This window comes from Sylvia atricapilla, chromosome 7, assembly GCF_009819655.1.
Source record: "Sylvia atricapilla isolate bSylAtr1 chromosome 7, bSylAtr1.pri, whole genome shotgun sequence".
Lineage (NCBI taxonomy): Eukaryota > Metazoa > Chordata > Aves > Passeriformes > Sylviidae > Sylvia > Sylvia atricapilla.
Window position 1 is genome coordinate 31,952,499 of NC_089146.1, and position 24,758 is coordinate 31,977,256.

General features: G+C 40.9%; 1 protein-coding gene across 1 annotated transcript in view; it reads right to left on the bottom strand.

The window, feature by feature from the left end:
• TMEM163 (transmembrane protein 163) overlaps positions 1-16,754 on the bottom strand; it is an 87,944-nt gene extending 71,190 nt beyond the window's left edge. Inside the window, exons 1-2 of the mRNA XM_066323337.1 lie at positions 16,417-16,754; positions 11,367-11,486 (exon numbers count right to left, since the gene is read on the bottom strand). Of these exons, the coding sequence (XP_066179434.1) occupies positions 11,367-11,486; positions 16,417-16,570 (274 nt within the window). The 5' untranslated portion in view covers positions 16,571-16,754. The remainder of the gene's footprint in view (positions 1-11,366; positions 11,487-16,416) is intronic.
• Between the last annotated feature and the right edge of the window lie 8,004 nt (positions 16,755-24,758).

Sequence of the window (24,758 nt, forward strand, 5' to 3'; positions counted from 1 at the left end):
AAAAACTTCCTCCTTGATCTCAAGAACTTTGTGCACTTAGAACTCAAGACAGGTTATTTCCTACCATTCTCCCGTCATTTTTATTTCTCAGTGGTACTCATTTGATAGCAGTTTCAAGTTGTAAAAATCCTTTCCAACCTCTACCTGACCAATGAAAATGGTTACTCAAAGAAAGAGAGCAAACATAAGCTGGCAGCACTGCAAAAAGCAGTGTTAATAACATTTATCTTTCTCTACTACCTACAAGGAAAAAAGAGAAAGCAGAAAAAAGAAGATTCAAGCCCCTAAGTCTTCCAAGGACCTTGAGAGGCCCTGCACAAAGTGAAGCTCTCCCATCAACAGCCACCACTCTGTGTAACTGCCCAACCCTCTCCTCTTACTCCAAACTGTTCCAGCTCATCAATAACTGGGTTAACTGCACCACCAAAATACATTAGGGGTAGCACCACATTCCTCAAAACCCACCAGCCCAAACCACATCACTCGACCTTAAAGTTACCCCTGCACAGGCAACAAGAAGTCAGACACATATAAATTGATTCAGTACATTACAGAATTAGAAATTCTGACTTTGAAATAGCTTTCAGAAGTTAAAACACAACTGTGGACATTATCCCACAGATCAGTAGGTCTAATACTGAGCTGGAGCAGCCAGCAATGCCTTTCTCCACCTGCACATACAAAATTCAGAGCACGCTGTCACTCTGAAAGACTTAGGCTGCATATAAAGGTGTCAGCTACTATACAGCAAAACACTCCAGTTTTTGGCAGAAGCCTCAGTTACCTTTTCATTTATCAAAGCCTGATGTGTGCAGATGGAGAGCAAGCCCATGGCAGTAAAATCATTTCCCCAAGGCCACAAAGGAAGCTTGGGCCATGCCCAGGATTAGAACAGTCCCTGGAGCAAATTCTTGGCCCAGCCTCTAGGGGGAAGCCTTTTTCAGAGGCTTGGCCCAGCCTCTGAAACTAGCAGGATCTGAGCTGCTGTTAATTCACATTTCACCCCAGTGTTTAAAAATCCCTCTAAGAGTCAAGACTGACTGCCTTAAGCAAATATTTCTTCACAAAAGTGAGAAACAACTTACTACCAAAACACCAAGGAAATGCTAAGCAGAGTCTGGGAACACCTCATCTAGTACAAGTTCATTCTGCCATTTGCCATTCGCTTCAGGGACTGATGCTTATTTGTTTCAAATTGAAATAAACCCATGAAAGTCAACAAATCTATAGCCTCCGGCTGAAGATCTGTCCCTATAAATTACCTTAAGTGTATTCAGGTGATTTCAAGGCTAAAGATTCCATAAGCCATTAAACATCACTTGCTACATTATCCCTTAAATCACAGCCTTGTTTTCATCCACCAGATGTTTCTCAGCAGGCAAATGTACACACAATAACCCACTGAGTATCTCTTAGTGGGAGAGTAACAGGAAATTTCCCTTTGAGTAGGGTTTGCTCAAGTGGCAGGACCCAAAACACAAATATTGAATCCTTTTCCTGCCCACTTCTCAGCGTCAGACAGTTGTGGGTTTGGTTTTTTGACACATTCACAGGCAGCAGCTACGGGTTTCCCACAGTCACAACTCATATGGTAAAGGGCACATAACTATGATTTCTACCACTTTAACTAAAAATCTTAATAATTTGATTTGCTGACTAATTTTTTCATGGCAAGAGAGGATTGTCAAACAATCTCTCCTTTTCTTGTTGCAGGCAATTACACACAGAAATACCAAGTCATGCCAAATGAAAAGGAGACACATTTTACTATTAGTTTTTAATGTGCCACAAAAATGAGCAGATGAATTGGCTCTTTTGGGTGCTATTAGTTCCACATAGTTAGGCATTATAGGCTGATATACGTTATCCTCAGCAGCAAGTCAGGGAATGGTGATGTCTATCAGTTTGGGAGGTACACAATAATCCTCTGGGCATACACACAGCCCTGTTTTACACAACAAGCTGAGACTGACGCCTCACATCTGTCTTCCTCACTCCTGGCAGCACGCTCCAGCACACATGCAAATTGATCCCCATAAACCAGTGCTGTACAGGCTGTCTGGAGCTGTCGAGCAGTTTTCCCACAGCCCCTGAGCCATGCTTTTAGGAAGTGATCTGCCACCACTGCAGTCAGCAGCGGTTTTGTCTCTGGCCTCCATGGTGTTGGCCAGGTCTGCTGCTGGGTGCTTGGCTGTGCCCTGTGCTTTCCATGAACCTGTCAGCAACACTGAATTCACACTGAATGGGATTTAACATCAACATTTCAAGTAGACCTTAACCTGTCTATTGTTCCCTACCAGAATGGGAATGCATGGTGTTACTTTTTTTTTCCCCAACTATGCATCCTTGCTGACACTGCAGGCTGCATTTCCATCCTATTAAAGCTCCCACTGAACAATAATAAATCTTTCTTCCAAACTTTTTCTTCTCAGAGCCTGGGGAAATGCTGTCAGTCTTTGGCCATTAAAATGTTTCACTAAAGAATGTGAACTGTGGACGATGCACTGAAACATGTATTTTTCTTCACTTTGATGTATTGAAAAGATACATTCTACTTAACAGTTCCTTGAAGCAAAATCTTTAATAGCAGAAGATAAACAATCCTCATATCTGCTGAGAAAACTCCATTTAGGATTCAGCCAAAGATCCTGTTCTGCAGTAGATGTTACTCATTCTCAGCATCACACCTGGCACTAAAATGGCTCAGAGATGTCTCCAGAAAGGAGAGCTTGTGGTGCAAGTGCCAAAAGCCACTTATCCTGCAACAGTTCCTGGAAGGCAGATGCCTCTTGTCTACCTATTTTTATGGCATCTGTCAGACTATCCCACTTCCTCTGCAGTTCTTCTGTCTAGCAAAATACCAGCTGGTTATTCCTGGTCATTCTTCTTTGAATAAGCACTGACTAATCTGCTTCTTTGAACTCTGAAGATAAGCTTCTCTGTCCCTTTTTCTGCAATATCCACAGGAAAAAAAAAGAACAGTAATGGAAATCATACATGAAAGTCAGAAGAGATACACAAGAGCTCTTGATGGTTTTCCTGAAGAAGACTGCTTTGCAAATGAAGGTTAGTGCCCATTAAAAGTTATCTTGTCTTTCCCAATCTCCAGACTTTTTGTTTCAGTCCTTACCAAAGACTGCGATAATGTTCATTCGAACCAAACGGATTCCACCAGTTTGTACCACTCATTTAGTACAATGTTTCAAAGTTCTCCAATCTTTAGGTTTATCAGAATGGATTTTTCACACAGTATTCATATGCCTCCTCTCACAAAACGTCATGGCACGAGACCAACAGGAGCACCCAGGACACGAGGTTTATGCTCTTGAGGGTGGTATTTTCAGAACCCAAAGTGTCCTTCAGCTCAGAGTGGGTTATTGACCCCAGCAGGGGCGGTGCCACCCATTCACAGAACCTGTTTTTTGTTTTGTTTATCATTCTCTGTTATTTTCTCTGCTACCACTCTGTGTATCCAGCTCCCAGATCCTCCCATTGTTTCATGGAGCAGCACCATGGCTTCACATCCAGCTTCAAGGTATGGACCCACTGGGAGCTTGAATTCAGGGTCAAGAACACGTGTTATTTATGAAATTATTTTACTAAGTCCTCCCACAGTGCAGTTTTAATAAAATGAGTCATTTAAAAATAATATTCTGTACTGAGAAAGTATTAAAATCTAATAAATTTCTACTTTCAATGAAAGGAACTCAAACACTGTTACTGCAAAATCACAGGAAATAAGTGCCAAAAAAGGAAACACCAAGCACTATCAACCTCCCCAGTAAAGCAAAAGTTACAAATGTTATTTAAAAAACTAACTGAGGTACAAGTTTACATTTAGTTGCTTACATTTTCTTGCATATTAAGTTAAAAAACATGAATATTTTAAAATTTCTGGCAGAAGAAAACCTAAGAAGAATGCTGTGCACCGATTTTCATTACTTTCACTGATGCCTGTGACGTTTGACTCCAGTGGTGCTTTAAAAAACTCACAAAATCCAAACAACAAAGTGAAACTGCACAATGAATACTAAACATACCTTTCCTGACATTAATACTGATTTTCAGATCCAGGTACAAAGAATTACAAGTCCACCTTTGCCAATAAGCAAAGAGGTGCATTTTTAAATTGGGAGAGCAGAGAAAATATGAAATTAAAACCAAATTCTATTGTTTTATCAGGCATCCATAAAGAAATCTGTTAATACATTCATGCCTTTGCACAGGCCTGCAACAGCTGAAGCACCACTTTGTGGAACAGATACTACAGTGACTGAATGAAAATGCATTTGACTTTTCAGACTGCAGGGATGGTCCTTCAAAGGGCATCACCTACTTATGTGATGCAGCAAATACAGCAAGAGCAACAACTGAGACTTGTGCTGGAGGATCATTCATTTTCAGTTTTATCTATAAAATTCAAGGAGGTTTTTATGGATAACAGTTAACACCAATCACATACAATAAACTTAATATTACTTGGGGTTTTTTCCCCTAACTACTTCCATCTGCCTTTTACTCAAGAAACGCATTTTTCACTCACTACAAGGGCACATTGCTCCCACACCACCCAGTTTGCACCAAGTGGCCTGCCTGAAACCCTCCCCATTCAGTGCTAAATTCTTTTCCCATGAGAAAAACTAACCCTCTACCTACACCTGTCTGTAATGGCACAGCAGAATTCTATCAGGGATAGGAGCAGGATCCATGACATCCATGCAATTAATTAACAATAATTATACTTATTGCACCTTGCTACACAGCTGTATTCTCATTGTTGGGACCTCTGAACCACCAAACATGGAGTTGCCTTTGGCAGAATCCAAGCAGGGATCTGATGGAAGACCAAATTTCAAGTGTCTAAAACCTCCTGCTATAATTTAAATATAACATACATTGTCCATGTTACATAAGATAGATGTCAATTAATTTGAAAGACATCACCGTTCTTACTGGTCTAAATATTGCACAGACTCATTTCAATCTTTTCTTTACAAAACAAAACCCAACAAAACCTTGGAAAGGAAAAATAAAACAACAGAGGAAAGAACTGTGATTGTGGTTATTACACCAAGCAGCCTAGACAATGTATTCTCATGTTTCTCACTCTTCATGAAGGGGTGTTACAGTGCTGATTTTCCCTCATTGTCAGCATCACCCTATTTTATTTTCAAAATTCTTTGGGATGATCTTCTCTCATGAGAAAATAGTAACTACTTGACATAAGCAATTATTAAATTGCAATTTTCTAATGCAAAAATACAACAGACTAGTGTGTTTTAAAGGTTACCATTTAAACACAAATTCAGCTGTTTTAACAATCTTCCACCACAGCAACAATTTTTTAATTGTTTGCTGCTCAAATACATTATATCATTATCTAGCCTGTTCTAGATTTCACAGATTTCTACCATCATTTTCCCTGCCAGCTAAGGAAAAGATTTCATGAAGTGTGAAGCACTGCAGATTTTAGACCCACACTTCTGCTCAACAGCTATCAGTCTCGAACCTGACATCCATATGTTATTTTCTCCTCCCAAGAAAGTCACTTAGAGCTTTGTATGCCTGGAAAAAAGAAAGAAAAAGGCCCTTACTGGCCTCTCATTTCATTTTCAGTGAATGAAAATTGCATTTTGTTGTTATTAGTACAGACTGACCTATACAAAAGGCTGTCTTCTGCCAGTGCTGCACAGGCAATGGGTTTTTTTTGTCCTGTAGATTTTACGTGTAACAGGGCTAGGACCAAACTCTATTTTCACCTGTGGTGGTGCAGCTGTAATGAGGATGCCAGGGAAACACCAGAGTCACCAGTACCAGACCTCCACCTTGGGAATTTGAGTTCCATATTTCATTAACGCTTCCGTGAGGCCACAGCCCTGGAGCATCTGTCTTTTTGTAACTGATGTAATTAAACACCCTGAGACACATGCAAAATGAGGGATCTGCATGCTATCATGGAGGAGCTTTATCCTCTACTTAGTTTTTACTTGGCTCTAAGTGTTTGCATAGAATTGTGTCTTGAAATGTAACTTTCTGAATAAACATAATGAGCTCTACTCAAGGAAAAAAAAAAAAAAAAACAACTAAAAAACCCCTTCTTGGGTCTTTAGGAGTGAGAGATGCAATTCTGTATAATTCCTGGAAGAGAAAACACATAGACCAAGACTTTTCACATTTTCTGTGATCCTGGAGAGTTCTGTTTAGGTTCCCAGATGAGACACTCTAACCCCAGCCTGAATGCCCATCATTTTTCTAAAATTAGTGACCTTTAAAGAATTAAATATCCAAAGTAAAGAGCCTCAGAACCCTGAACCTTCCCCTACATATTTTTTTTTTTTTAGCAGTGTTATTATGATTCACAGCTGTGCCCAGGGTACACTAAGTATTGTACAAACATCAGGGAAAACCTGCATGCATTTATTTTTTCAAGCATGAATGGGAATGGGCCACAGAGAAAATTATATATTCATCAATACATTAATACAGTCACTCCCTATCTCAGTTGTCTGAGATTACATCAGTACATCCACATGTGAGCATCCCAAGGACAACAACTTCAATGTTTCTCCCGTGTAACTTCATTTTGCATGCACCAGAGAAGAAGAAAACCAGTAGTTATGTCCTATAGCCAACCCATATGAGACTTTATGACTCATTGTAGTCATTCCAATGAAAAAAGTGGGCCTGGATACACAATTTCTAAGTTTGTTGGCATTTATAACTGTTAGAATCTGAATTAGCATAAGGCATTAATCTGAAATTTGTAAGCATTTACACCACACATTTCAAACAAAATGCCTCTCAGTATGTGGAAGCTCACTATGATAAATCATTTTCCAGCAATTCATTCCAAAACACAAATAATTTTTTATGAATGTCAGTGCCTGCATTTACATTTAGTATCTTATCTGTGGGCCAATAGCTAATCTTGTAAAATATTCTCACTCACAGAATTCTACCTGCTGAGTTTCCACCTGAGTTTTGATCCAGATAAATGGGATTCACCTCCTCCAAATACCAGCACCTCTTACTACACCAGACTGAGCACTGACCAGGATGTGGCTTTTTGCTGTGCTGAGTTACTTCTGTACAGCTGAACATTACCTGTGCCTGTGGTGAGCTGCAAGGGGGATCTCCAGAGAAGCCTGGGGACAGATGTGACCTGCCCAGGGCTGGTGCAGACCTGCCCTGGCCACGCTGGGACAGGCTGGCTGCAGCCCTTCACAAAGCTCACATTTACAAACCCACACATTCGAAATATTCCCTCAGGCTCCGAGTACAAAGAAAGCCTTCAGTGCAGAATTTGGTCTATACATTGTTTTGATGTATTGATAGGACTCCCCCATTCACTGTGAAACAATTTTGGCTAATCAGATCAGGAAGATGAATGAACGTGCTGCTTTCTGTGAATCACAAGTCTTCACTGGACAAAAAACACCAGACAGAACGAGCTTGTTTTCTCCTTTGACAATATTAGCAGAGAATAGCTGCCTGAGCAGAAACCGAACCGCAACAGCAGAAGCTGTATTTGTATATTTTTCAAAATTATGCTTTAGTAACATAAATGTCAAGAAACTAAGAACAATGGGTTTCAAAACACCAGAGTTCTATTCCAGCTGTTCTCTGTTATGATTCCTATACTAGGCTCAGTATGAACACAACACTGCAGCCACAGAAAAAAATAATAGCTGTTACTGCGAAATTACTGCAGCCTATAGTACACAGATACACCCTACCAAAAAGAAAAAAAAAAAAAAAAAAAGGTTTTATTCTGTTATCATTCTTTCTTCTCTGTTATCATTCATTTCTTATATTACTGTAATCCAGAAATAATTTTATTAGAATTATTATTCTGGCACTTACTCGGGGTGCTAAGGAATAATTTAATGTTCATTTTAATAACTTTTATCATGCTCAGACTCTGTTTATTGCCATATATTTATAACAAAGTAAATCCACTCTTGATGAGAATTCTACAAGCATGCATATTTCAGGCGGCACTGAAATGGAGAGCAAAATGAATTTATTCACCAGGCATTGATCAGCATTTGATCATGAAAGTATTGCACAAAACAACAGTGCCAGAATATTTTGAGAGCACCAAATTTTCAGCCACTGAAGATGACACACAGGTTTCCACTGACCTCAAGGATCTCACACATTTGAATCTAGTGAGATTTTACTGAAGCCTTGTGCAATTTCCTGCTGGAGAGCAACATCTGCAACAGCTCTCAGAGCCATGAGACCCCAGTGGTTACCACAGAGTGCAGGAGCTGCACCAGAGACAGCAGCTGGAACTTCCAAATGGTCTTTTAAAGCATTTCTGCACTAAAATTAAGTTTATTAAGTTCTCGACAGTGAGAGATCTGTTCTTTCAGCTAAGTGGAAAAGCTGATTTCATGGTCTGAGTCCTACTTGTCAATATTAGTGAATGAAAGCTGACAACTTCATTTCCCCTTAAGCAGTCATTCTGCTCCACAGCCAGTCTAGCCTAGTTCAGCTTTCCCTGAAAGGGTGGTCAGGCACTGGAAAAGGCTGCACAGGGAAGTGGTGGAATCAGCTCTGGGAGTGTTCAAAAAACCTGTGAATGTGGCTCTTAGGGACACTGTTTAGTCATGAGCCTGGCAGTGCTGGGTTAACAACTGGACTCGATCTTAGAGGTCTTTCCCAACCTGAAAATTCTATGATTCTATGATCTCAAACCTCATTTGCCATAAACATCACCTAACAAGGAAACTATTTCATGTATTCAGATCAACATGAGATTTTTCAGTCTCCTTCAAAATTGCCAAGTGAGCGATCTGAGTTCAACCAGGGCAGCATCATAATCCCACCAAAGGAAAAAACCTCATACCAGTCAAGACAAAACATTCCAACTTACCCTAATGCTGGAAAAATACATTGCTGGAGGGAACTAGACCAGCTTTGAAAGGAAGGATGGGGAGTGGATCATAAAAAAGGAAAGGAAGTATACTTAAACACTTCGTTGGAAAAGGAGGCTCCTGAACCTCTTCCCTACTCTCCACTCAGGCATCATTCCCCTTAGCATTTTCCCTACAGTTATCAAAAAACTTTAGGGAAACTCTGTTCCCTGGCCTAGTATCTTGACTACATCATGTGGGATACACTTGCAAGAAAGCATTTTGAAGCCTATAAGGGGATAAAACAGAAATTCAAATGAGGAATTTACAGGGGAGTCAGGAAGAGCAGTGAGAATAGTTAGTGTAACCTGACAATTATCACAACAGGTCCCCGTTTTTCACTGAAATGGAACATCAGGGCTGTATTCCTAACACTTCACCATTACAGACAGGAGGTACAATGGAAAGAGGATGCTTTAAATAGCAGTTGTTCGCACAGAATTGTCAGTGTCAGATACCCCAAAGTGACAAGCAGACATTTATATCAAACAGGCAGCAAGCTCTGGTCACCTGGCATCTCTCCCACCCCATGGATTGGCTAGAGGAACCTGCTAAAAGGACAGCAGCGAGGAAGAGAGCAGCCAGTGTCAAACAATAAAATGAGCAGAACTTCTGAAATTGCATGGGGGACAACAAAATTATCCCAGAAGTCACTGTGTTTTCCTCAAAGATTGAAAATTTTTAATAGTGAACACTTGAAAAGCCCTGGCAATGCTTTTGTGGCATGTAAGTGAACTGCCAACTACCTATTAAGAGATTCCGTTCAGATTTAATATGTATCTGTGCCGTGATTCCTCTTTTATTCTTCATGAATTTAGTCTCAGCAAACCATGGGGAAAGATACACGCCAAAAACATGTAATTAGTCTGCTACTGACTTCAGTAGTTCAGTGCCTCCAGCTGAATATGCAGCCACAGTACACCCAGACAGGGACTACACTCATTGCTGTTGTTTGTTTCTCTAAGCACTACCAGAGTAGTGGCCAAAAACTAGGAAATAATAATAATAAAAAAAAGAATTCAGCCCAAATAATCTTTAAAAAAAAAATTTAAGGATCCTTTTAAAAGACACAGTTTTAGTTATCCACATTACACTTAATGTTGCAACCCTGACAAATGAAAAATAAAATTAGGCCCTATCACAATATTCCTTAAAAGTAGAGTGTTAATAGGTAACAAGGTTATTCTGTAACATCGTATTTACCTTTGTATTGCTCCAGTAGCAAAGACAGACCACTGTATTTCCATGAAGCAGAACAAAATGGAAACTTGTTTCACTCTCTTTTTAACATTCAAATTCTTTACAGAGTCAGATTCTGCTTTTAAGTGTTCCTCCCCTCTTTTCTTATTTCTGAACCAAGTTATTGTACCTGTGTTTCCATATAAATTGCTCTGAGTAATATATGTTGGGGTTTAGAGACCATTTGGTCAGATTTTAATCACCTCTCCTGGGAGCTGACACCAACTTCCAGCAGCAGGTCATACAATGCAGATTAGAATAACAAAAGACACGCTGCTGTGGTTCCAAAAAAAAAGGGAAAAATAATACAAGTCAGTCTTTATCAAGCTTAAGAATGATGTTTTGAGACTTCTTTGATGTCTCCTAGACAGAGCCTTCCTTTTGTTTATATTAAAGCATAAATTCAATCACTTCTGACTTTTTTCCTTTTCTAAAACAGAGAACGTGCCACTGCAAAGATTTTGTTCCACATTCCATGTTTCTTTTTGTCTTTAATGTGCTACTTAATTGCCCAAGATAGAAAGCTGGTGTGTTGCAAATTCGCACTGAACTAAAATTTGTATTTACACAATGTTGCATTTTTTCCTGTTTTGAAATAAAAGAGATTTCATTTTTTTTCCTACATAAAAGTGTTTTGGGTTTAGTTTGAATTTTTTTCCCACTCAAATTCTTTGTTTAAAGGTAAACTAGAAAAATTTCATTAAACTTATAGAAAAACACTGGTCTAAAGAGAAAATGGAATTTCTCTTTCAGATTAGCATTGTTTTAGGTTATCTGTCAGTGTAATACAGACAGATCACGTATTTCTCCCTTACAATTCACTGTTCTTTATTATAGCATTCCCACTACAAATCCCAAGCAGATTAATTGTCATATTTGACCTCTTTGGTAAAAGGTAACCCCCTGCATAATGATTTTTACACTATTCTCCGAAATGAACTGTTCCACATGTAAAAATGCTAGCAGGAATCAACATCTCATGTTTCTTTCTCCGACCTTCAACAACCCCATACTCTGCAGGAAAAAAACCAACAGTTTTACTAATTTATAAGCACCATGCAGACACAGGCAGTCTAAAGAGAAACCTCTTTACAGCTGCAAAGGAAAAAAAAAACCATGAGAAAGCTTCCACAAAGAAAAATATTCTGAGAGAAAGAAAAACAAAAAGGAAGAGGTGTGAAGATTTAAAATATTCCCAATACTCACTGAAAGCAGCCACTGCAAGAGCCAGTGTGACAATAATGGAGACCCAGGAAACCCACAATGCCTTCTTTCTGTAGCTTTGAGCTTCATGAGGTTTTAGCCTTGTACTGCTTTCTAGTAAACCTGATAAGCAATAAGCAAAGAATGTATGAACAATGCATTGCTCCTTTTAAACACACAGCTGAGCTAGTTCAGCCCTAGAACATTCATTTACATTCTTTATTACACACAAAAGCAGTACAGAATCAAATCCTGCTCACATTATTAAGGTTAAGTGAATGAGGCCACCAGACCAAACATGTGAGTAAGCAAGAAGAGCACACTCAAGTTGTTTTGACTCCACACAGAAAGACCCACACATCAATCCCCTAAAAAGAGCACTGCATGGAAATTCATTATGGAAATTCACAGATCATTATGATTTCCACCTGTACCTCTACACAAGAAATGTCTCAGTCCTATACTCCCTCTGATGAAAACTTGTTTCAGAACTTGAGGATCCTGGGGCTAATTAACATTGGAGAAAGACTCCTGCTCACCAGTCCCTGTGGAATTACCTCCCAACGCACAGGGACACACTGCACATATTGATCACCAAAGTGGGCATGCCTCAGAATCACAGCCACAGCAGCTGAAAAACCCCTTGAAGCCCCTTGTCCTCCATTTGAGGCAAGAACACATTCCCACCTAGAACTAACTGAAAAACCAGCGCTGTCCTTGCTGCAGTCAGTGCACAAGGCTGTTGGACACAAGGGAATGCTACTGCTTCTTCCCTTTTTTGATGCTTTCAATCTGTGGAAGTCTTTCGTCCACTGATCTTAAATCACAGAGAAAGCAGGTTAAACATGAATCAACAACATCCTTTGGTTTTTATTCTCTCGGATTGAGTCTTAAGCGACTTCTAAAACGCATTCGTAATTTTACATCTTTCCATTCCCTATATCCCATTCTGATTATTTTATGTTTAAAACGTTCATCTAATTTGAAATACAGATCCTTTTTTTTTCCATCAAGCTTCAGCTCAAATCTGCTTAACTGGAGAGAAAACCTGATGGCTTTACATTTCTTAATGAGTTACTCCAGAAGATGTGGGTGGTTCCTCTCAGATGATGAGCACTTTTCAGAGGGATTTGCCTGCACCGAAGGCATTGAACTGCACTTCTTTAACAGCACAATTTTGAGTAGCTGGTTTAGAGTCTTAGACAAAGGGTGGAGAACAGGGGTTCTGTCAGACCCAGCATCAGACTAAAACATAAGAGTTGAAACTGTTGCTATTCTCACCTTCCCCAGTTTTCCCTCCCATGGCTACTGCCACTTTCCAGGCAGGAACATCTGATCTGGGTTCAGCGATTCTCCTGAATCCACACCATGTTTAACCAAGTTTATTAACCTTTACAGATATTAATTTCAACTGACTGTAATATACTGGCTGAAAACTGCAATAGTTTTGAAATCAATTCAGAACTGAATCAGGCATCTCTGCCTCGGGGGCAGCAATGTGCCAGCAGAGGGGCAAATTTGAGCCACCAGATTTTATTCTGCCACTTGGAGTCTGTTAAAATTACTGGTTGCAATCCTAGAGTAATTGGTGGGATGCATGCTCCCTTGGAAAAATTCTTTATGCTTTTTACACTTCAGTTACAATAAAGCACAGGCAGTTTCTTTGTGGGAGTTCAGAAAGCCACTTTGAGAATTTCGTGCTTGTACTGTATTTTTTAGAAAATTTAAAATATTGTCACACTTTGTGCTACACACTCACCCCTTTATGAACGGAAAAGAATCCACAAACTTGCATGGACCAGGCCCTATATTGAAATTATCTCTATTTCTTATTACCTGCATTCTTTGTCTGTCTACATAAAAACTGATAGATGACAACTCCAAAAGGTTTGAGTCTTTTCCTGATAGTGCTGCTCAGTAAAAGACATTTCTCACATGCCTGCTTTCATTTGTGTGAGGAATTTTTTTTCTTTCCCCACAAATGTCTGGCCTATCTTCTGCTACTATATATAACGATTGTACAGTTTAATTGCTGTCTGAAATGAGGTAATTCAACAACACATCTTGAAACATAGGAGGAATTTCTACTAATAAAACCAAAGAGAAAACACATCTTCTCACATTTTGTGTATTCACCCCTCCTGTCCCCTCCCCAAACCGAAGGATTTTAAATTATGGTCCAAATCTTTTTGGAAGGCAAAGCAAAGATTCGCTCAGCCAATTTGGGCTCTCAGTATTTCAAACCTCAAATAAACACAGCTCAGAATGACAGATATTCTCACCTGTTTCTTTCTTTTAAGACATTTTTAATCCATGGCTACAGCTCGCTATTGCCTGGGAAGTCCAACATACATGGTTGATACTTACAAATCAAACAATATCCTAATTAAACTGAGGGATGAATAATAAGCCCCAGAGCTAGTGCAGCACTCCTGATTGTTATTCCCATGTCAAGCACGTGTCCAGTATGACAGAGACAGCAATCTTTATAAAACTCAACCACTTCTGCTCTGTGTGTGTGTGTGTGTTTCTGTGTCTCTCAAAATGGCTGGCATATTCTGGCTGTCAGCGATGTGATCCCTTCCTTCTGGAAATAATTCAAATTCATTTTCTGTATTTAAAATTTTCACCCCCAAGAAAGATCATATAATTCTTATGAGCGTCCTGAGGCCAGCACAGAAAAATACAAACTCATTCACGTGACCGCCGAGCCCATAGAATAAAAAATTAATTAGAAGCAACAACAGCTCATTAATTTACACACAAGAACAAAATTCACAAGGTAAACCTCCATATTTTTTCACTGACCATAAGAAAGCAAGTTTTAAGCACCCACAAGAAGGGTGAAAGTTAATCTTTCAGTACGACCTGCACTGCTACAAAAATAAAAAGCTAGCACCTACAAATGATATTTTTCCGCCCTGAAATTAACATATTGAGTAATTTTATTGCCAATAATTTATTTAACACATGGATATCCTTAAGGTACAAAAAAGATGATGAACTGGTTAAATTGACTGGATTTTTAATTTATCGTTCAGCATCTTCACATATTAACAGATTTTCTTCCCATAAAAAAATCAGAAGGAGAAAAAAACCTGCCTAACAGTTGCAGAACACAAGCTTGGCATATTTGTCAAGTGATTCTAGGATATTCTTTACCATATGCTGACTTACCAGAAGTACTTTTCTATTTGGCTAAGGGATCATTTTAAAATGTCAAGTTAGAAATTGTGGAAGAGATAAGGCTAATAAAAAACCTGTGCACCTAAGGATGTTAATTTAAGGGTCCCATCCACAAAATGATCACCGTTTTTTGGATCTGGCTCTTAAAGAGCAAATCTCTTGTTCCAAAATTTAGGGTTAGTATTTATTTTTAGCAAACATGGAAGCATCAGCTCTATAACTGGATCTGGTATGATTCATTGGAAAGGATTGTAGGAAAAAGTACAATCTAAAAGGACAGACTTCACATTTTCAACAGGGACAGCCTGCAAAAAAGCATACCAGATTTTCCTCTACAATGACTGTGAATTTTCCTGGTATAGAGGGAATCAGTAACTACAGGAAAGACTAAAAGAAAGGTACTGCAGGGGGCCACAGAAAGAGCATGGAGGCAAGGAAGAAAATCAAATCAGCAGCTTTACCTTCATCGCCCTCACAGAAACAAACAGGTTAGGTACCTAACACACACTACATGGAATTACCCTTAATGCCGAAAGGGACAGCTTTCACCTTTAGCTCTGTCATACTGGGCACGAATTAAAATTTTCTGTAACCAAACTTCTCTGTTGGAACCATAATCAAAATTCCTCACTCGCGTGAAAGAGAGCTGAAGCCTCTGACTGCCCTCAGGCAGGCACAATGTCTGTCACTGGCAGGGACAGCGAGGGCACCCCTGGAATAAGGGCTGTCCCCAGCCCCAGCAGGACTGGAGCCTGGCAGGAAGGTGGTGAATGCTCTTCCCCCTCACTCCTCTACTTTGTGTCTCCGATTTGTGAGCGGGCACAGCGTGGGGAAGCTGGGCAAAGTGCAGGAGATAGAGGGGGTTACATCTAGAGGGGTTATGGACGAAGACTGAGAACACAATAGGGACTCCTGGATGCTAAAAGCAAAATGGGAAAGGAAGAAAAGGCGACACAAAAGCTAAGGGAAGCCAAGAGATGGAAAGATGATGAAAAGATAGAGATAAATTGTGTGGAAGAGGAGCCTGGAGGGCTGTGGAGGACAGGGCAGCGGGGAGGGTTAAAATGGCAGCTGCCTTTGTGGGCGGCAGGTGAGTGAGTCCTGAACAGAGGTCCGAGATGGATGTGCTCGCACCACAGCGTAACGCGGCTTGGAAGCAGGCAGCTTTCCGTCCCTTGCCAGGTATTTAAGTAAATAACCAAACCCGAGGTGTGTGGAAGCGCACACTTCGGTGGGGGAAGCGAGACAAGGCGTGAGACAAGTGCCCCGACCTCACCCCCCAGCCCGGCTGGGGCGGACCCCCAGAAACGCCCCGCTGTGCCCCTGCTCGGGGGCGGCCGAGACCACCCCGCCGGCCTGGGCACCTCGGCGGCCTCCCGAGGGAAGGGCCGGCCCTGGCGGGAGCCCCCCGGCCCTGCGGAGCCATGTGCCGCCGGCAGCCGCCAGGCAGGCAAGTTCTCGGGCGAGGTGGGAACAGCCACGAATAGAGTTTATAAAAATACTTCAAAGCTGTCGCGGAGCGCTCGCACGGGAGCTAAAAACGGGGCAGAGCTCCGAGGGCGGCGCGGGGGGATGCTAAGCGGCTGCCAGCGGCGGGATGAGGGGCGGGCGAGCGGGGCTGCAGCGGGAGCTCGGGGGGCAAACGCCGGTGTGCGGCTGCCGGGGCTAAGGGCAGGGGCGGGCAGGGCTGCGGCCGCACGGGGAGGGTACGGGTCCAGGAGAGCGAGAGAGAGGATGCTGCGGACAGGGGGTCGGAGGGGCGATCTGGGTGGGAATCAGGCGCCTCGGGACGCAGGAGAGGTGGTGGGGCTCGCCACAGCGGAGGGCAGCGTGCAGGAAGGCGGGGGACGGACGGACGGGCGCTCACCTCTGTCCTCCAGCCCCTCGCTGAACTGCCCGCTCTCCCCGATCCGCAGCTGCTCCTGCTGCTGCTCCCGGGGCGCTGCCGGCGGGTTGGCCCCGGGGGGCTGCACGATGGCGGGGTCCGGAGTGGTGTCCAGAGGGGCAGCGGACGTCTCCATCTCTTGCGGGGCGGCGGGAAGCGGCCGGCGGCTTTGGCAGGGAAGCGAGGAGCGAGCGGAGCATCCAGCCCGGGTGCGAGCCCGGGGAGAGGAGGAGGCTCCGGCTCAGAGCATCAGGGAGACGAGCACGGGCAGCGAACTAACTCCGGCTGCTCGGCGCCAGCCGCTGCCCGCGGCCGCCTCATCACTGCCCGCGGCGGAGAGGGGCAGGTGGGAGCGCGGTGCCGCCTCCCGGCGCTGCCCGTCCCCTCCCCGCCCCGCAGAGCTCCGCCGGAGCGGGAGCCTGCTCAGCCTGCCCTCGCCACGGCGGGCTCTGCCTCCTCCTCCTCCTCCCGGAGCCCAGCCTCGGGGGAAGAGCTGTCCCGGGGGAGCCGCAGCCCTGCCGGCGCTGCCCGCGGCGCAGCGAGGTCCGCCTCGCCTCCCCTCGCACAGGTAAAGACACAGCCCTGCTTTGCCGGGGATCTGCTCATTCCCCGTCTGCCTTTGCCCCTTGTCGGGATCGGAGCAGACTCGCCTCACACGGGCGCTCTCAGGCCCGGAGCACCGATGTTCAGCCACGCTCGGAGTTCAAACTGCCCTCGAACACAGAGCAGTCTCAGTCTGAGGCGTGGGGTTAGACTTGCTGGCCTTCAGAGCTCACATTGCTCACTTGCCTTTCCTAGGGCTGCAGGAGAACATAAGGGAAAAAAAAAAAAAAAAACCACAACTAAAATCTCAGAGCACAGAAATGTTTTTTTAAAAATGTAAAATTTTACAGATGTGTAAAAGGTGTGCCAAGGCTGCTTGCTTCTTCTGGGCTGGTTTCTAATGACTAGAAGGAGAGGTGCAAATAAACAAAGCGTTCTTTGTGTGAGCATAGTCACCCCAATTGCATGCTTACAAGCATGCAGATATGTTTTGAAGCTGCATCAGGTTTTTACTTGAAAAATTTGTCTAGGAAAATATCAAAAGACAATTAAACATCGCAGCCCTGGTCTTTTGGTGATACATAAGGATACAATCCCCATTTAAGTTGTCTGAAGATCAGGTTGCCTTTGCCCTTTGAGAAACTGGTGAATTTGGGGAGCATGGAAAGGCCAGCAGGAAATTAATATTTATGCCAACATAGGGACATGATTTTATGAACTGTCAGAATCTTGCTGATGTCAGCCTTGCAAAAAGTTTTGTAGCAGTTTAGTAATACCTGTTGAAAAATGGTCAGTGCAAGATTATTACCAAAATGTCTTCATTTTTAAAAATGCGTCTTTAAAACTGTATGCTAATCTTCAAAATATTTTCATCTGAATTTTGAATCATTAATTATTGGGAAAAAAAAAGTAACATGTAAGTAAATGTTAAGTGACATGAAATACCGGTTTAGAAACTGATTGGCATTTTGGCAATCTTGTGGAATGGAGATGGGTGTTAAAATGTGAAGGATTGGTGTTTTTACCTAATCCTATGATTTCTTTGTGTATAGCATACCATACCTACTGTATGAAGTGTTTTTGAAGTCTTCATACCTCTCACCTAAATTTCACCTTCACCCCTAGCTCTCCTACCCTGCTTTGTGATCCCAGAGCTCTTGCTCTTCCACTTGGATCAGCATTAATATGAATATAAGCAATGCCAAAATTACTTGCTTTTTCCTGGTGAAATGGATAGTAAATAACAACGTGCCTATTTGATGTTAATGTCAAAAGGGTTTTGTTCTCATGTGCATAAGTTAACGCAAGTGAATTCTTTGGAGTGAAGTGTTATTTTGACACTCAGGCTGAGTTGGGAGGGTTGAAGACTAGTAACTGCATTTTAAAAAAATTTTTTTTTCTTTTCTTTAAGGGCTCTTTATTAAGCTCTGGTTACCTAGAACCTGCAAGATGCTAGAGCAGATTGATGTATGCATGTGAGAGGTGAATGAAAAGTAGAAAAGGCTCATCTTTTGTTGCTTGCCATAAAAATAGATTGTGACGTGTCTTTTTCACTTAAAATGTGCCTGTAAAGTGAGAATCCTTGAATGAGTAGGAGCAGTTTTGTAACCTGGTCAGAGACAAGGGATGGGGGCCGACCACTCTGCAGGACCTTGCAGGGACACAAACCTCTGGTAACACCATCCCATGCAGAGTGCAGCCAGGACAATCCATGGAGAGTCTCTTGAAATTGCTGCAACAGATACAATGCTCCCTAATGCAGTTATTGCAGGATCCCTCCTCTTCTATGGAGATAAATCCATATCTGATCCATTCCAGTAAGAACTTTCTTGCTCCTTGCATAAAGGAGGAACTGACCAGTGACTCTCCTTGAACACTACCTCCTTTCTCTTAGTCTCTCCAAGCTATTTTGGTATTCTTATAACTTCCAGAAATCAAACTAAGTGGAAAATGCCTGGAGATTCCTAATTCCACTTCTTTAAAAAGAGGTCAAAGGGGTAGGTTTCCAAATTATATAGAGAAAAGTAGGAACTAAGAACACCAAAGCACAAGTTTTAAACTTTAATGTGTTTCTTTCTCTTTTTTTCAGTTGCCCTCAATTGCTGTTCTTACATAAAACGGTGTCTGGCAGAGACTGGAGCTGTCTCTAATTGTGTAATTGCTGTACTGTTCAGGCTATAGTGAAGACTATGAGGCCTGCAAAGAGTATTATGGTTTCTTTTAAATGACTCTCTTCAGTGCTTCCAAACACATGAGAAGAGTCAGACACTGCATTTAGCAAATACAAATTCAAAACAGTAAGCAGATCCACAATGAAGGGCCTTTCAGATCACACCATTGTCTATACAGACTGGCTACTAAGAAGCAGAACGACTGTCAAATCACAGCTGCTGGAAGCTGCTTTCCAGCATTGCCTCTTATTTCTCACGACACTCATTCACACAAGTGTATTCCATTGGATAAAGATGTAGGGATAGGTTTTTAAAGGCATGGATCCTGTTTTCCAGCCCTGTTGGACTTCTTGTGTATGAAACCTGTAGGCAAAGCCAATGAAGATAAAAACCTCACTCTAACAGCCATATTAATACATTATTTTATTTCCTGGCCCCTCAAACCTCTCTTTGTTGGATTTCAGTCTAACTAGACTGACACCATCCTGTGTTCCTTCTGCAGCTGCTTCAAGATTCATACTAACTTGCAGAACTTTGTTCCCAGCTGGAGCTGCCTGTAATTTCCGTAATATTTTGACTTCCAGAGAAAGAGATTTCAGGATGAGATGGAAATCTCATGCACCACAACAAATAGCAACAACACAAAGAACTTCTTCTTCCTTATCTGTATTGCCTGTGGGTCTGCTTTTGTTGTACCTCTTCCTTCCTTCCTTCCTTCCTTCCTTCCTTCCTTCCTTCCTTCCTTCCTTCCTTCCTTCCTTCCTTCCTTCCTTCCTTCCTTCCTTCCTTCCTTCCTTCCTTCCTTCCTTCTTCCTATGAATGAATAATATCAATCAGATTTGAATTTCTGGTTTTCTTCTTCTTTTTAGCACCACAGACCAGAATGTTTTCACTTGAATTAGCAGAACACAGTGGTGCTCTCAAAGGCTTCTGAGAAGGAATTTTGCTTGGTTCCATTGATGTTAACTTCTCCATGTTCCATATTGACCAACATCTTATTTGCACTTAATTTAAGTGCAGCACTTAAATTAAGAGCACTCTTGCATATTTGAAAAGAGCTGGTCAGCTGACCTGGTGATTTTTTTTTTTTATTATGCTTAAAGGCATAAGAGCACCATTTTGTTTGTTGAGTTGCATTTCACACATATACCTAACACAAAACTGCCCTTTTTTGGCAACAAAATACTGTGTTTGTCAGTGGCATTGTATTGCAGTATCAGGAAGTGCAAGTGTCAGCCAGGATGGTTTATTACTTTGGTCTATCAGACATTTCATGGCTGAGAGTCAAAGGAAAGTGCTCACTTCTAACTTTATCAATATGCCTTTCATGGCCCTACAGCAGCAGCAGTTCTGCAGGGGACACATCTCAAACAAAACTAAGAACCAGTCCAGTTCTAAAGGCACAGGGAGCCATCAGTCCCATAAAGGTCATCCTCATGGCTCATCTTCAGTGTCACTGTTCTAGGACCAAAGTCTGAAACTGAGTTATCCTCATATTCCAAAAGGCAGCACCTTCCATAACTGTTTAGGGTGCTTAAATGCACAGCAGTTTTGTACTACAGCTCCCTATTCGTGTCTGTCTGTGGATGAGCTGGTAAAATACTTGAGGTCATTTAGACATGTCTTTCTCTAATGACCAGATTAAATATGTCTCTTTAGCGATAAAAACCTCTAGGTTCTGTATTTCAATTTTTTTTTTCACAAACTTAATAATTTTTCAATAGTCCCTCAACTGTGACATTGGCTGCCATAGTCTTCTTTTCTCCTACCAACAGTTTTCTTCTACAAACAAGTTAGGCTGCAGGCAGTAGGATGTTTTTTAGCTGTTTGCTTGTTTGCTAGTTTATTTGGTGGCATGCAGGCAGAGGCAGACACAGATCCTGCTCTTGTTCTGTAGCTCACTGTAGCCCCCACAGCATTTTCAGTGGGCAATAGGATGAGAACCCCAGGTTCTTTAAACCTGGTCTAGATACTTCCCAGCCTAGTACTAGTCACCTTGGGTTTTTTTTAATTCAAAACAAAAAATAATGTTGATGTTGATACACAACACTACATTAATTTTTAAACCACAGAGTGTAGTTAAATTATTATCCAATGTATGTTGGTGGTTTAGTGTTTTTTTCTCTTGCACTGGGTTAAATAGAGTTTAAATTGAAATAATCTCTCTTCCTGGCATTTTTAGACTGAATATTAACTTGGGTCAAAAGTAATCAGAATGTTATTTTGGAAAAAGAATATGATAATTCAGTACCTTTTCCTTCAGGCCATGGAGAGTGCCCATAATATGATTCCCAGAGGATACAGCCTGCAGTGACCTTGGTAAGTAATTGATGACACCTCACATAAGCACCTACCCTTTCCCTATACAATGTTGTTGCAGGATCATATTTGCAAAAAATGCCACAGCCAGCACGAGCCACAAGCATTGATAGATTCAATCGTGGCAACAAAGGAGGAATAAAAACAGAGGCCGCAAAATATGTCATCTGAAAATGAGCAGAAAGTCCTGGAAAGATTCTTTACAAGTGAATATTTTCTAACTGTTTTAAGAGTTGTTCTTAATTCAAGATAAAACTGCTGTGTAAATATGGGAAACCATAAAAACCAATTTAATGATTTTGTTCAGAGAAATATTTTGCAATTAAGCAAGACTAAATGTGTCTATTCTGAACAATGCTGTTTCTTTATGCCATTGTTAATATCTCATTTCCAGGTTTTGCATAACTGAAAAAACCTGACTTATTTGACAGTGGTTTTATTTCATTGTCAATATTCACAAGTATTGAAGAGAAATGGAGGGAAAATTCATTTTCAAGAGGTAGCAAGCTGTTACTTAAATCACAGTCTTCCCTTTTTTCCCTTTTTTTCTGCTTTCCACACTATGTAGAGAGATCTTATTTCCAATGAGGCTCTAACCATAGCCTAATGGATGACATGACTTTAAGCAGCTGATATTTCATTTTTGCAAAAAAGAAAAGAAAAAAAAGAAGGCCAGGAAATTCCGAGGAAGCAAAATAATATAATTTTGTAATAAGTTTTTCCAATTGTTTATGATTACTTGATGATAATTCCCATCCTAGCACATCTTAACAACCAGACACTTCCGACACATTTGTATAACTTCAAGTTTTCTCACATTTATTCTAAAAACCTATACACAATTTTCCATTAAATTCATATGATTAGACAGAAGATAGGTGAGCTACAAAAATCACAAAACATTCTTTTTATCATACATAGATTGAGTCACTTTTCCTCTTGCTAAGTCCATTCCTCTTGATGCATCTGTCTATTGAGCCCTTTTCCCACCATGCCAGACCCAGGTTTTGTTAAAAAGGCTGCATGAAAAGGTAAAGACACATTTACTTCATACTCAGATTCCCCCCACGAATGTATGAAATATTTATAGTTTATAAATTTTACCCTGTGCATTTAAAAAAAAAAGAAAAAAAATAAGTGTTAATCCCTACTTTGAAGGTAAGGACCTAATGGGAAATCTCATTTCCTTATGGGATTGCCTGTGTCAGAAAAGACATGTAATAGGTTTTATGGGGAGTAGTGCCCAACTCACATCTTTTCTCATATTTTAAGCTCTAATTTGTGATTTGGATTGATGTGTTACTCCTTGTGTCACCAGCAATGCAATTTTTTTCCCTTGCTGTATTTTTATCTTTATCAAAAAACCCTTTGTGTGTTTGAAGGAATTACCTTTCTACTCCTCTGTAGCAACAATACTCAGATTGCTGCTTCTCTGCTCTTGAGCAAGTACTCCACAGCTCCCTTCTGCTGTAAGTTTTGATAAACTCTATGAGGTGATAATATTTCTGCATTTTATTGGAGAGTATTTTATCCTTTTCTCATGCCAAATGAATTGTTGCTAGGGTTCTGCACATTCCCACCTGAGTATTTAGCAAGGATAACTATAGAGAGGGTTGGGAAAAAGCCACTGCCAAAACGAGTATTTTGAAAAACATGGTCTTCATAGCCAGGAAACCATCCACATTTCTCTGTGTGTCAGTTTTAGGGGCCTTTTGACACCTTCTCAAGCAGATGTTTGACACTTTAAATCAAACTTTTCTAGGTCTTGATGGACATCAAATTTCTAATATCTAGAGGAATGTGTTACCCACTAAATGGTTTTTGCCTGTTTGATTTTGTTACTGCCTTTTTTTTTCTTTTTCCCCTAGAGGAAATAAAATAAGTTTCCTGAGTCCTGGCCTACAATTTGGTTTGAATACTTCATTTTAATGAAGAGGGATGCTGTAGGTATAATAATTAAATTCTCTAGGTACTAACTTTTTGAAAGAGGCAGAAATATTGTCAACAACATACAGAGGACTTGTAATAGATTTCTGCATTCTTTATTCTCATGATATATTGACTGTTTCTCATCCTCCTAAAGAATGAATCACATCATTCATGCTATTCTTCTTGCAAGAAGAAATGGGGGCTATTTTTTGGTGGAATTCAACCCCAAGAGTTTGAACCCAAAAGCCAGGCCCTTCTGTGCATGCAGCAGTAGGAAAAGCAATGAATCTCTATTTGGTCCTGCATGGGGACACACATACAAATGTGAATATTGACATCTGTCTATCCATAGTGAGCGCTGTCAGATCTGGATTTATAGAAGATGGATAAGGTAGTCAGTTAACAACCCCACTAAAACATTTATGTTACATTAGCAGTGACAGAGTTGTGCATGGCTGCTAGCATTTGCCAGTTTTACAAGGGAGAGGAGCACCTTTAGGAAACTGAAGAACTTTTCTCTGTAGAATGAAGAGTGTTATATCCACTCCACCTACAAATGCCTTCTTAAACAACCAGTAAAATTAAAATTTTAAATGCAATTGAAGTTTGAAGCTCAAAATGTCAGTGATATTTTGAATCTCTGCTGCAATAAATTTGTCCTGTAACCAAAAGAGAAATATGACAATTTCAGTCATATAATTTAATCAGACTATGATAAAAGTCAATTTCTGCCTCTTTCAGATTCTGTCTAAAGCTTTTGATGATGCCTAAAATTATCAAGGGACAGGCAGTCACAGAGTAATGCAGACAGCTCCCTCTCCATCATCAAGAACACTGATATTTTTTGGTATTGGGGTGCAGGCGTGCCTTAATAGCCACAGAAGTTTCAGTTAATTTTCACATTCTTCTGTTAGAACATGTGTATTTTAAGAGGTTGTGTTTTTCTGACAGAATTTAAATAGTTTGATTGTTTTTTTGCTCTATCCACTGACTAGCACAGCTGATACTGGACTATACAAATTGATTGTAGTTATATATTTAGGCAAACAGAGGAAATATCTGTAAATAGAAGTAATACATTTTATTAAACCAACTGGTATAAATAGCTTCCAGATAATATGCTCAGAAAGTGTATCTAGGTGTGCAGTCTGCCTGACTTCAGGGTTTGTGTGTCCAAATGTATCTGCTTTCTTCACTTCTTTCTTTAATTAAAAACCTGTCCTGACTCTGCCTTATCTTTGTTCCAAGGTGTCTTCATTTCACATGTCTGGGTTTTGTCCAATTTAGGATATCAGTGTATAATTTGTTAGCAGGAGATGCATTACAAAGTGACTTTTCAGATTGAATCAACTACAAACCATA